Source organism: Clarias gariepinus, chromosome 10 (assembly GCF_024256425.1).
Source record: "Clarias gariepinus isolate MV-2021 ecotype Netherlands chromosome 10, CGAR_prim_01v2, whole genome shotgun sequence".
NCBI lineage: Eukaryota > Metazoa > Chordata > Actinopteri > Siluriformes > Clariidae > Clarias > Clarias gariepinus.
The window spans coordinates 19,946,764-19,961,416 of NC_071109.1; the positions used below are offsets into that span (position 1 = coordinate 19,946,764).

Here is a 14,653-nt window from a genome sequence, read left to right on the forward strand (position 1 = left end):
GCTTCTTCTGTGTGGTGGAGTGGACAATGATCCCTCTACAACTCTCTCCAACCTTGTCAGATGAGACAAAACAGAAAGAAAAGACTTTGTCCTGTTATTCTGACCTAGGAAAAAAAAATTCACTTCAAATCTTGTTTTTTGAGAACAAAAATTGAACTACTTATTGCATGTTTGTCTGTCTATCTAACTGCTTATTTTCATGAAGATTATTTTATGATAATTCTGGAGGGCACTGTACAGTCTTTGGTTGACCATAGTGGTAAAAGAGTCAGACATGCCAAGACCTAAATGTGCTGTAGTGTTTTTATCTGTCTCTTTATAATCATTGTAAGAGTAGTGCTTCAACACACCACTGACAGACAACTAACAACAGACTATACAATACAATGTGAGCCATAAACTAAAGCATATCTTTAGCTTCTGGATCTTTGTTACAAAGACATTTTTACTATGCTACATAATTTATGGTTTCATGAACTTTCAATTATTAAAGATTTGCCTAGAAAATTATTGAATGATTGTGTTCAGTAACAATAATAAAGCCATTGTTTTATGTACTGTACATGTGGTGTTTCCTGCACATTAGAATTGATTATTGTAATGCAAAAACGATTGGAATATACTTGAAATGGTAATGATGTCAAAACAAATCCCTGCAAAGCAGACCTTTAAAGAAACCTGTCAAACATTCTTAAAAGAATATACATTGTTTTTTGTTTTTCAAAATCCTTAGGGCTAAGAGCAATTGCTGATTTATCGTTATTGTAGAACAGAATTGTAATTTGCATGCAAATGTTTATGGAAAACAACACACCTAAACTCAGGTCCCAATTTTGCAGATGATAGAAAATCTGAGGCCTTTATTTACAAAAGCTCTTAAAAACAGTCACCTTTGTTATTGCATATTGTCAACATGGAAACTCTACACAACTGTGAAAAAAATTAGCCAGGTGACATTTAACAGAAGAAAAGCAGTGTCCATGCAGTGTACACCTCTGTAAAAGCTCAGACCATGACTCAACACAGCATTTATTCAAATACTAGCAGTACATGCAGCTGATCTACAACCGTAAACACAAAACAAAACCCAAACAGCACAAAACGCATGAATGAAAAACCAGTGCTACAAGTAAATTTAATTCCACTGACAGAGTACTCAAGTTGGTTAAGATTTTTTTAAGAAGCACAAAGAATAAAAGGCTTTGATTTTATACTAAAATACTACAAAACCTTTAAGTCACTTTTTAAAATGAAATGTGAGGACAGTCAATACAGAAGAGGTGACCTCGGTTTAGTTAAATAGTGGCAGTTATGCATCACTCTCCTATTTTGTGGTAAAACCTGTGTTAGCCCAACATAAAGGTAAAATCAGTGCAAGGCTTCACTCGTGCCATTAAGTGCCAGGATCTTCAGGTGCATGACTGTCTCTTGCTCCATCTGTCTCAAGCTACTGCAGGTTGTGAGATGGTACAACAGGGTACTCCTTGGATCAGGGAACAACTGTACATGTAGGCATACTGTTTTTTGTTGTTGTTGAATAGTCAATGTGTGCTACTCAACAAAGCATGTGAACAAATGCAATAAATTAATGATAAAAAAACATAAAATGTAGCTTAAGGCTGAGCATTGCAGGGGAAAAATAAAACACCCATTTTTTTTCTTGTCTCTTATGATAAAAGAGGAATGTGTTGTGAAAATTAACATAGAGAAGGCAACAAAGTGGAGGAAGTTTTTTTTTTAGCTTTTCATCTAAAACCAAGAGTCTCATTCGAGCTTTAAAGTGCAAATTCCTATTGAACATCTCATGAAAAACTAAAAAACCCATGTTTTAAGCCCTGCAAGTGAAGTTCTTTATACTGAGCTGGTTGTTGTTGTTATGTCATGACTGCTGCTTGTTGGCCTCCTCTTCATAGGCGTTGCCGGTGCCATTCTGGACATATGATGAGCCGGAGCCCAGTCCGTACAAATGACCACAGTACTTAGCATCATCAATATGATCCTCAAAAAACATCTGTAATGAGAGGAAATACTGTTGGACACTTAAATCATAAAGACTCAATTCGAATTTAAGTCTTCAACAGTAGAAACATGAAAAGCATGGTTAAAGCATGTATATCTCTTCATACAATAAAATCAGTTGGCAGGAAATGGTCCGATCAGGATGACCTGCCTCTAATATTTTTAAACATAAAGACTTAAGCCTATCTAAGAAGGAAACAGAAGACTAGTATATATCAATATGCTCCGTCATCAGTGCTGTCCTAATACCACTGTGTTGACAACACATTTTTGATTATGTATGAAGAAAATTATTATCCCAACATGACAAGTATCAATAGTTCTGCCAATAGCACAATAGTGGTATTTAAAAATTTACACTCGTGTGTATGTATTGTCCTGCTATAAAAAAGTTGCTATTTGAATTTAAATAAGCAAATACTTTAATTGGAGCCTTTAATCGGCTAATTACTACAGTGAGTAATATGTCTCAGCTAGCAAAATTCTTTTAACCCTTTCTGATGCTGTAAATATTGTATTGCATCCTGTAGTCATGAAAAAATACGTTATTGTGTTTTAAAAGAGTAAAATTATTGGCCTAGTGACCAATAGTGAAAGTAAGAGCATTCCCACGCACATAATACGATGAGAATTCACAGGATTGGGGCTAACAGCCGTATGACCATAAAAAATAAAAAAAGAACACTTGATAGTGTGGCTAATCAGAATAGAAAAAAGGTCACTTGGACTGATGAGTGCAGATTTACCCATTTGAGAGCGATGAGTGAAGTGTATGAAGCAAGGCAGCCATCATGCATCATGTACTGCCCACTGTACAAGCCTCTGGAGGCAGTGTTATGGTCTACGGTTGCTTCAGATGGTCAGGTCTAGGCTCAGCAACGTTATGTGATATTAAAAGTGTGGTCAGCTGGTGACTTGAATGAACAAGGTATCTCGACAAATTATTATTTTTTTCTTCCCTGTTGTCAAAAAATATTCCAGAACAATAAGGCCAAGATTCATCGGGCTCAAACTGTAAAAAAGTGGTTCTTAGAGCATGAGAAATCATTTTCATGTATGTCCTGACCTTAAGCTTATTAAGTTCTTTGGGATGTGCAGAAGAAGACTTTACAAACTGGTTCAACTCTCTAGTCATAAACACATGATCTTAGCCACAAAGTAATGCGCCTCTGGACAGAAACAAATGTTGACATTGTATCATGTTGTCGAAACAACGCAACAGGGAGTGTGTACCATAATCAAAGCTAAAGATGATCTAATGAAATATTAGAGGGCCCTTTTTCCATCTGGGAAGTGTGTCTACCATTACCATAGTTGCTTATGGTTATGGTTAAAAAGTGTTGCTGCATGCAGGCTGGAGTTTCATGCTTCCTGACCCACCTCTCTCATCTTAAAGAAAGCCATTCCAGTGAGGAGAGAGTCTGAGCCTGCCTGATGCTGAGGCCCAATCCTTTCCAGTTCCAGTTGCTCAGCTACCTCCTGCAGGCCACCCTGAACATCCATCACACAACCACCACTTAAAACATGTCTTTTATGTGATCCAGAAAACAGTCTAAAATCCTTTGCAATTCCTCACTACTTATACAATTCAATGACTTTTTTTGGAAACAGCTACATTCTAAACAAAATATCTCCACATTTTGAATAAAAAGAGTGTGCATGCCTTCAGGTTTTTACAGCTCTTCATGAGGTATTTCACATCATAGATAATGGGGAAAAATAAACGAAGAATCTCAAAAAAGTCAACTTCTTCCTCCGGCAGCTTGGAGTTAGATAAGATTTTGATCAAGTATCCAAAGTCGTAGCCACTAAACAAAAAGAAGAACACATAATAAACAATACTTGGATAGTTAATATAGAGGAAATGCACTAGTGTCTCTCAGGTATAAAAATGCATGCATCGACTCACTGTCTCAATACCAAACAAAATGTTAAATTACCTATGGAACGAGAGCCACTTGACCCCTTCACAGAGCACCACACCTGATGTCATGAGAAGCTCTGCAAAATACAGTGTCTCAATGCCTTCTTCTTCATGCTTCTTAAACTGGATACCTGACGTAGTAAGTAGCTCAATTGAATCTTGTGCATACATATCTTCCCTGAAATTTTGGGAAACACAAAAATGTTTTTTTTTTCAACTGTACATTTTGCCAAAAGCAATCAGATTGTACATTTTCCAGTCTTTAAGAGTCCAGTATTTTAAGGTTCCAGCAATACAATTGATTTTGGAAAAAACAATCCTCTGTAATACCTCTGTAATCCATAAAATACTGCAATTACCTAAATATCAATATGCAGTCATTTCTCCCAAAGAGTAAACCAGAAACAAAGTGGGGGAAAAAAACTTTCAGCAACTCACCAATGCACAATCGTTTGTAATGATATTAGCAGTTGCTCATTAAACGCAGAAGAGTACATACTCATCGACGAGGGTGACTGTGGCTTGTTGCCCTACATGATTTGGCTGCCCTCCGTAAAACGGCTAATCACGCAATTACAGAAAATAGTCAGCAGGCGGCAAGATCACAGCCTTAAATACCATGCATCTCTGTGAAGCAACACCATGCAAAAATGTAGGTCAAAATATTTGTTGCAAGATTTAGTTAAAGGTAGGTAAAGTTAAAGGTATCCACTAATGAAACTACTCAAGTAAAATACATACAGTAAACAGTATGTGAAAGTAAATATATTTGGTGAACTTCCACCATCTGGGTTATAAGACCATCTTATTCATCATGGTACACTGAAAAGGAGTGGCTACTAAAGAAAAACCTTTAAAACAGCTGCCAATCTTGCTTCATGTGACCATGAACATAAACTTAAATTTTTATGTGCTTTCAAAGGGATGTCTATTCTTGACAGTTTACTCAGAAATTGACTAAACATATATGCCTTTTACATAAGTGTGGATATAAAAAAAGCCCCTTATCTCCAAAAACAATATGAATCTTAAGACTGCAAAATTGCCATTGAACAGATCATAAAAGCCCTGTAAAAAAATCTTTTGGACTGATGAAACTATATAAAGCATGGTGGTGACAGAGAGGATTTGGGCTCGTTTTGTAATGACCTTTCCTTGAAAAAAAAGAAAAGAAAAAAAAAGAATATTATACCAAAATATTCTTGAGACAAAGGCGTGGCTAGGTGTCCAGCAGCATAAGCTGTGCTGACGTTACATCACATAACATGACAATGATCCCAAGCCAACAGCAGGACCAAATCCACACCTCAGCCCTATTAAGATTCTGTGGAGGGAGTTTTGGTGAACTGTGAATAAACAAATTCTCAAAAGCACGAATGACCTGAAGCAGCGATGTAAAGGACAGTGGGCAAAGACTGCTCTGAAATTATTTTAGATACTGATGCACTCTAAATGATGGGTCCAGATGTTACCATGCTACAAAAGTTACCATGCTTAGGGTTACCTCATACTAACTCCAAAATTTATTTTTTAAATAGTTTTTTTTTTTACCGTTATAATAAAGATGGACTGAACAGTAACCAGAATAGGCCGGTTTTCAGTTTGATTGGCCATGACCAGTTATTGGCCAAACAGCCTCAGCTCACCCACACGCTCACTGTTGAGTTTATTGGCGTTATAGGAGGCAAGAATTTCTTTATAATCCTACAGATAAACTATGTACACATTTTTGTCCCACGTGGTAGGAGTGAATTATTTGCTAAGTTTATTTATAAATAAGTTATTTTGTATTGTTTAAATGCTGCACTTGGGTTTGTGGAGAGAAAACTAATGTTATGAGGAACAGGAACTACATTTAATCAATCATTACAATTTTTAAATGGTTTAAAACTGTAACAAGATAGGGTGAAAATTTAATATACAGTAGAATCTGGACATTTATAAAAATCGGGATACTTACAGAATCGCAATTTTAATCAACTCAACTTAGAATTTAGTAAAAAAAAAAAAAAAAAAGCACATTTAACAGAGCAGTGTGCATCTGTCATCCACTATTATAATAATTTCTAAATAAACGTAGCAAATAATTCACTCCTACCACACATAGTGCGCCAACTGTAGGATTATAAAGATACAGTGACATTTTACCTCCTCAAATGTCTCCAAAGACTCAAAACTTGACATTGAGCGTACAGGTTGAATGGCTGCAAGCACATGGGTGTGTGCCACTCAGAAGCTTCTGTGCTCAGTACGAAATCGTTTATTGTATACTGTATCTAAGGCTGATTGGCGATCACCGGTTATGGCCAAGCAAACTAATAAACTATCCAGTTCTAGTCACTGGCTGATCTAACCAATTTATCTCTATTATAAATGTAAAAATAGTAAAAAAAAAAAAAAAAATTTGAAGTCAGTGAATTGCCACACATACTGTAAGAATCGCCGCCGTTGGTGGTTGATGTTTGACATATAAAACACACAAAGAAATATATGCGTGTGTGTATATGGGTAATTTTCACAAAACCATTAAAACACCCCAGCACTAATGATTTTAAATATAAAATACGTAATTTAGTGATATACTGTAAAAAGCATCAGAATAAAGACAATACTATTATCTACCTTGCAAAATGTGCAATTTCAACATGAGAATAATTATTTTTATATTTTACTGAATCTTCTGCTAAAATTCTGATGACTGCAATGCGTTATGAGTTTATGTGCCTTGCGTTGTGCTGTAATTGAAAAAATTAAAGAAATTAGGGGAAAAAATGGATATTCTCTACTTTCTCTATTTTAGATGACAGATAAAAATAATTTGCTAAATATTCATTTATTATAATAATAAATAAAAAGTAGGAAAATTATGTGTACATGCCTGATGTTCTCATCCTCTGCAACATTTTTAAGGACTGTTAAAACACACATACAGAATTAAAATAATGTTTAGTTATGAGTGATAGAGCTCATGGGACAATTACTTTTAAAATGGCTACCAGATAAAATCATCCCTTTTGGCTACCAGGTAAGATAATCCAGTTAAATATTAAATATTCTATTGTCAGAAGGACATTTTATATTAAATATTCTATTGTTAACAGGACATTTTGATTCTCATTACCAAAATTGATAGATTTACAATTGTTTATGTAAATGTACTTTATTAAGGTCTCATATTCACTGAGGACAAATTTATAAAAACATCATGGCTTCTCTATAGTTAGCAAAACACACCTTTTAATTTAATCATATTGTGTATGACTTTTAAATATCTCTTATGAGCTCCATGTCCAACATTCTCCTACCAATATACTCACTCTCCCTCCTCTGAACATGTCCAAACCATCTTCATCTGGCCTCCCTAACTTTGTCCTCCAAATGTCCAACATGAGCTGTCCCTCTGATGTACTCGTTCCTAATCTTGTCCAACCGTGGTACTCCCAAAGAGAACCTCAACATCATCAGGTCTGCTACCTCCAGCTCTGACTCCTGTCTCCATTACCACTGTAGAACTGTTATGCAGCATGGTTGTTAAGAATTAATATACATGTGATAAGTTTTTTTGACAAAACAGAATGTGGTATTTTGTCTGTTTTTTTTCCATGTTTTTTTAGTTACACATTGAAATGTTGCCTGGTTTATTCCAGTTTTAATGTTTAATATATTTTTTGGCTTTTGTATTTTTGAAGCACTACACAATAAAACTGTTTTGAACTTAAATGCATAATTATGCAAATCTTATGGGTTTTTTTTCATTATCTCAAAGTAGTATACTAAGTCTCAGTATAAACTGCATACTAGTATACTTATTATTACCGAAATAATTAACCTCACTTCTGAAACCTTTATATAATTACAATAACAGATGTTCATTGTTAATTTAATGATGTTAATTGTTAAATGCATGTGCAGAATCTACAAATTATGTTCTTTCAGGTTTGTCACGTCATTTAAAAAAATTACAGGTTTCATCAAAATATAAAAAAATGGTTGCACATTGTAAAAGGTGTTGCGGTAATGAGAGAAATCAATAAAAACTGTTGAATTAAATATAAATATTATTTCAGAACATCAAGTAACTGTGCATGGGTATTAATAATCCATTTTTTTTTTATGTAAAAATGTATTTGCTTTTCCAACAGTGATAATGTTTTCAGAGTGCTGCGGTAGTAAGACTTTTTAGGACTTATTTTAGAAAAGTAAAAGTTTTTAAATTATGGTCACAAATACTTCAGATTTTGTTGCTAATGTTTTGGGGGAAAAAAAGTTAATTTAAGCATTTTTGGAATTTTCATGTTTGATATTTCTGAAATGAAGATTTTGTGAGAATCACCCAGTTATACAGTGGAAGCTTGGATTACAAGTGGCGCTTTGCAAGACGAGCAAACTTTTAAAATACATTTCAACTTAATAAACAAGCGAGGTCTTTACATACGAGTAGCATGCATGCACTTTGATCACAAATGAGCCAATGATGCTTCTCTCTCCTGCGCTACCGGATTGTGGGTAATAGTCTTCCGTGCACAGTCTCACTGCGCGTCCGTCACTCATATAGTCAACATCCATGTATGCGTGTACTGTTTATTATAACATTGTGACCACATGTGTGCACATGCGTACAGTAAAAGCAAGTGTCATCAGAGAGGTTCCTTGTTAAAGATGCAGTTTCCAGAGTCTCTCTCTGTCAGAAAGCAGTGATTCTACATAATAATTTTGTAAGTGTTAATTAGAAGATATTACTTGTTAAAGAAGTTTCCAAACAGAGCAGTGTTTCCATTAGTGTGTGTGTGTGTGTGTGTGTGTATGTGTGTGTGTGTGTGTGTGTGTGTGTGTGTGTGTGTGTGTGTGGGTGCGTGAAAATCGTCCTACAGTAACTGCAACCATATTTCACTCTGGAAGCGTGCTTGCATATCAAAGCACTCATACATATTTCCCCATAATAAATAAATGACACTGACGATTTGTTTCACAGCCCAAAAATATTAATATAAAAATAATTTATACCACATATAAAGTACAAATAAAACAAATCAACCTGCACTTACCTTTGAAATTAATCGTGACTTGTGTTAGACGAGAGAAGAAGCAGGAGCAGGGGACTACTGTGTAAAATGACTATCCTCTCTGACAGAGTCTGGTTACTGGAATCTTCTTTTTGTGTAACTTTAACAAGGAACCTCTTTAATGACATTGCTTTTGCCTCCTTTTGAGGATTTGCAGAAATGTGATGTTGCATTGTCGCTAAACAGATTCATCTCCTGCACTGCTACAATCTTTTGAACTTTCTTTTCTTTAGGGGGCTGTTGTTGCAGTATAGTTACTAAAGAACAGCCACTACAATTGGACACACGCGCATACATGTGGTCACAATGTTATAGTAAACAGTAAATGTAAAAAAAAAAAAGGCAAAAAAATGTCTCTAATGACACTAGCACACACTATCGGAATCAGTGCTTTTTAACAGAGAGAGCCGTACCAAGGAACCTCTCTAATGACACTTGCTTTTGCTTTACACGCACACACATGTGGTCATAATGTTATAATAAATAGTATGCATGCATACTACTAGTACTTTTGCTCATCTTGCATATATCATACATACATTAAATATATATATATATTAGGGCTGCAACTAACGATTATTTTGATAATCGATTAGTTGGGCGATTATGTTTTCGATTAATCGATTAATCGGATAAACGCTAACCGCTTCTTTAATTTGATATTTCGCTTATAACTATTAAAAATAAATTAGGGTATTATTTATGTATAAAAATAAACTTTTAAAAATGCAAAAGCCACATTAAGAGTTTAATAATCTTTAATTTTGACATTTTAAACCTTAAATGAAATGTAGTATATAATATATACAGTATATGTATGTCACCATTAACAAAAATATAAACGCAACACCTTTGTTTCTGCTCCGATTTTTCATGAGATGGACTTAAAGATCTAAAATTCATTCCAGATACACAATATTACCATTTCTCTCAAACATTGTTCACAAATCAGTCTAAATGTGTGATAGTGAGCACTTCTGCTTTGCTGAGATAATCCATCCCACCTCACAGGTGTGCCACATCAAGATGCTGATCTGACATCATGAGTAGTGCATAGGTCTACCTTATACTGCCCACAATAAAAGGCCACCCTGGAATGTTGGAGAGAAATGGTAATATTGTGTATCTGGAATGAATTTTAGATCTTTAAGTCCATCTCATAAAAAAATCGGAGCAGAAACAAAGGTGTTGCGTTTATATTTTTGTTGAGTGTATATAGTTTAAAAAATACACTGATATATTCAGTTGATAAGATATAAACAGCTAAAATAATGTAATTTTGTATAATAAAATTATGTATTCATAAGTAAAACCACAGTTAACTACAAGTTAACTTTGTAGTGGACTATAAAAAAACTGTAGAAATGCAAAAAGCTAATAGTCACAAATATACTGTTATTTGCATTTGCTGAAAACCACAACAATCACTAAAAGTAATATTCTACTGTTATTCGCACCGTGTAAATTAAGCTGATCTAAAGTAGAGCCATTTAACTAATCACTATTGCTCATGAGGTGATTGCGCAATGTGATGCTAGCAAGTAGCACGTGAACAGATCTAGCGCGACTGTGCCGAAGTTAGCAAACAGTTTAAACTAAAAGCACTTCAACTTTTACACGATGGAGAGATACAGTTTTTACTAACCCTGCTGACGTCTCGCCATCCGTAACACCGACATGTTTTCTTTTTAAGTGTTCGTGCATGACATGCCATGAAAGCTCGGTCTTGTATAGCGTGCAGGTTACCGTCTTATTAGAGGAGTTTAATGTAAATCACTCCCAAACCTTGGAGGATACGGGGCGCGCGCTTTTTCCTGCAGATGCTTTTGTAACCTCCATTGCGCGAGCGGCTGTGTATCTGTGTGTATTTGTGCATCTTGTGGTCGCGCGCCTCAGTGACGTGAGCAGCCCAACTAATCGATAACGGCATTCGTTGACAACGAATTTCATTATCGATAATTATCGATTTTATCGATTAGTTGTTGCAGCCCTAATATATATATATATATATATATATATATATATATATATGTGTTAATATTATGGCTGACAGGTGTGTATGTCTGTGTGCACACAAATTATATATATATATATATATATATATATATATATTATGTATACATACAACGAGATGAAGACAAAATAGTTCTTACGTGAGGTTAAATCTGAAGTTGAACTGCCACGTTGAAGTTCCTGGTGGATATTCACCCAGTTCATTCATAAAGGTAAGGCCAAGCTGGATAATCTTCAACAAATCAACATTGCACCGCAAGAGCTGATACTGGTAGTCTGCATTACTTCTAAACTCTCCAATTGGTCTAGCAACAACACCTGGAAACTCTGTGTCCTATAAAAAAAAATTTAAATAAAAAAAGATGATCACATATAGTTCTAGGTGAGATCTAATTTTAAACAATTACATGACGCTATGAGAATAAAGGGCTTACCATTGCAATATAATTGTATTTTCGGATCACCTGGCGAATCCTTTTGAGCTCTTCATCCAGGTTACTAGCCCACACCTCACATATTTTTTGGCTATGATCCACAGTGGCTGCGGGCATAGTGCCGCTTTCAGATGGAAGGCATCAAAAATTTGAAAACAAAACTCCCGTGGGAAAAATTCCGTAGAATTAAATCCTTTTCTCCGTTTGACCTGAAGACAAATTAAAAAAAATAATAATTACATGGTAGAAAATATGTTAACCAACAACCTAGGAATGCTGGGAGACAAATCAGATCATTGTGCTAAGTAAGTAAGTCATAACATGGTATCACAAAAATGCAAAACTATCTTGCTTACATTCAAGACAACAGATTGAAGACTATGTCACATTCATGGAACACAACACACAGATACACTCATGCTGTAATGCAGTAACTACACACGGTTATTAAATGGAGAGGTGCTGATAACTGATTTACTCTATCTGAATGGCATGTTTATTAAACAAATGTCAAGTCACTGATCATGTCTATACAAAGTGAACAAACTAATCACTGGAAGACCTGTATGACTTGATAAGACCCATGAGTTTTAACAAAGTGTATTTACTAATAACTAGAAGGCACATTATACTATATCTAATTAGAGTTTATTTTTCGATTGGTTCCAGATATATATATATATATATATATATATATATATATATATATAAACTCCAAGTAAGGTTAACGTTACTCGACTGAACCAGCAGACTGTCAGCTGTAGTTGTATTCAATTACACCATAAATGACTCCAGGTTTAGCAACGTTGCTAATCATATCATCCTGAAACTTGGGGAAAATGAGCCAAGAACGACCGCAACCGGATCCGACATGTCCAGCATTTAATCCCAAAACAAAACGGAAACACAATGTGGGCGTCAAACAGCTGGAAATCGAAAGCATGCGCCAGGAATGTTCGTGTTTGGTGTTAGCTAACGGCTAGCGAGGTGTGTGTGTGTGCTAGCCAGTGCTAGCTACACTGCTAGCTGCTTAGCCACATAACTTTATTCTGCTAGTTTGGACAAGTTGACTTATTCTCACGACTTACCTCTGTTCAGTTAAGGTACACCTAAAATGTACTGCTTCAGTAACACGTTGTTGTCTATGTTTACAAATGACTGGGGTCGTACCCTCTAACTTTTATATAGTTTTATTTGTCTAACACCGACATAAACAACCAGCTGCCACCTCTCAAACTCCATTACAGCCCTGCGCGGTGACGCGGACGCGCTCTGGTCTATGATGTCAGCACGCTACGAGAACTTCAGAAAGTTCATAAAGCCAGATAAAGACCCAGCGCCTTGTCATTATTCTCATTATGAATGATAATACAACTCATATTCACTCTTACCACGCCAGTGCATTTATCGATCTGGTAAACTTCTCTGCAAAGTGGGTAATTCTGCCAAGAATGTTATTCATACCTAGATATGATTTAAGGAATAATCCTCATTGGATAACCTGTGTATATCAGAATATACAGGTGAAACTCGAAAAATTAGAATATCATCTACACAGTTATTCATTTCAGTAATGCAACTTAAAAGGTGAAACTAATATATGAGATAGAATCGTTACATGCAAAGCAAGATAGTTCAATCCGTGATTTGTCATAATTGATATGTTTAAACCCCAAATCCATAATCTCAGAAAATTAGAATATTGTGAAAAGGTTCAATATTCTGGGCTCAATGTGTCCCACTCTAATCAGCCAATTAAGCTATAACACTTGCAAAGGGTTCCTGAGCCTTTAAATAGCTGTTTTTTAAAGTCTGGTTCAGTAGGAAGCACAATCATGGGAAAGACTGCTGACATGACAGTTGTGCAGAAAACCATCATTGATATCCTCCATAAGGAGGGAAAGCCTCAAAAGGTAATTGCAAAAGAAGTTGGATGTTCCCAAAGTGCTGTATTAAAGCACATTAATAGAAAGTTATGTGGAAGGGAAAAGTGTAGAAGAAAAAGGTGCACAAGCAGCAGGGATGACAGCAGCCTGGAGAGGATTTTTTAAAAGTGGCCATTTAAAAGTGTTGGGGACTTTCACAAGGAGTGGACTAAGGCTGAAATCAGTGTATCAAGAGCCACCACACACAGACAGATCCTGGACAAGTTCTTCAAATGTCGTATTCCTCTTGTCAAGCCGCTCCTAAACAACAAACAACGTCAGAAGCGTCTTAACTGGGCTAAAGAAAAAAAATGAATTGCCAACCCTTTGCATCTCATTTGGAAACAAAGGACCCAGAGTCTGGAGGAAGAATGGAGAGGCACACACTGCAAAATGCTTAAAGTCCAGTGTGAAGTTTCCACAGTCTGTGTTGATTTGGGGAGCCATGTCATCTGCTGGTGTTGGTCCACTGTGATTCATTAAGTCCAGGGTAAACGCAACCAGGAGATTTTGGAGCACTTCATGCTTTCTTCCGCAGACAAGCTTTATGGGGATGCTGACTTAATTTTCCAGCAGGACTTGGCATCTGCCCATACAGCCAAAAGCACCAAAACATGGTTCAATGACCAGGGGGAGTACTGTGCTTGATTGGCCAGCAAACTCGCCTGACCTCAACCCCATAGAGAATCTATGGGGCATTGCTAAGAGAAAAATGAGAGACATAAGGCCGAACAATGTAGAAATGCTAAAAGCCGCTATTGAAGCATCCTGGTCTTCCATAACGCCTCAGCCGTGCCACAGGCTGATAGCTTCATGCCACGCCGAATTGGGGCAGTAATTGCTGCAAAAGGGGCCCAAACCAACTACTGAGTACATATGCATACTTATAGTTTTTAGAGGTCTGATATGTTCTATGTTCAATCATTGTTTTATTAATTGCATTTAATATTCAAATTTTCTGAGATTGTGGATTTGGGGTTTTCATGAGCTGTATGCCATAATCATCTCAATTATGACAAATCACGGCTTAAACTATCTTGCTTTGCATGTAATGAGTCTATCTTATATATAAGTTTCACGTTTTAAGTCAAAATAAACAATATGATGAACTGGATTTCAGTTCACTATGCAAACCTGACTGAGCAAAAAAAAAAAAAAAAACATGGGTATTTAAGCAAAGAAATAGCTCAAATGCACTGAATCGTGTTTTTATGTCTTGTTTTATGACCAAAATATAATAGTGACAAAAGTTACCCTTTATAAAAGTAATGATAA

The 14,653-nt window shown here is 35.8% G+C and overlaps 1 protein-coding gene across 6 annotated transcripts; it reads right to left on the reverse strand.

The window, feature by feature from the left end:
* Window positions 1–827: 827 nt before the first annotated feature.
* On the reverse strand, window positions 828–12,699 carry cnot7 (CCR4-NOT transcription complex, subunit 7). 6 transcript variants are annotated; one of them, XM_053505558.1, is made up of 7 exons: window positions 12,542–12,699; window positions 11,454–11,662; window positions 11,160–11,353; window positions 3,960–4,121; window positions 3,683–3,827; window positions 3,400–3,510; window positions 828–2,011 (listed from the first exon to the last, which is right to left on the reverse strand). In XM_053505558.1, exons 2-7 carry the CDS (start codon window positions 11,568–11,570, stop codon window positions 1,880–1,882), a joined length of 861 nt encoding a protein of 286 aa, XP_053361533.1. In that variant the 5' UTR covers window positions 11,571–11,662; window positions 12,542–12,699; the 3' UTR covers window positions 828–1,879. The 6 variants fall into 6 exon arrangements, with proteins under 6 accessions (XP_053361533.1, XP_053361536.1, XP_053361539.1 ...); XM_053505561.1 differs by lacking the exons at window positions 11,454–11,662; window positions 12,542–12,699 and adding exons at window positions 6,822–6,855; window positions 7,261–7,455 and having other exon boundaries at window positions 11,160–11,298; XM_053505564.1 differs by lacking the exons at window positions 11,454–11,662; window positions 12,542–12,699 and adding exons at window positions 6,822–6,855; window positions 7,249–7,455 and having other exon boundaries at window positions 11,160–11,298.
* Between the last annotated feature and the right edge of the window lie 1,954 nt (window positions 12,700–14,653).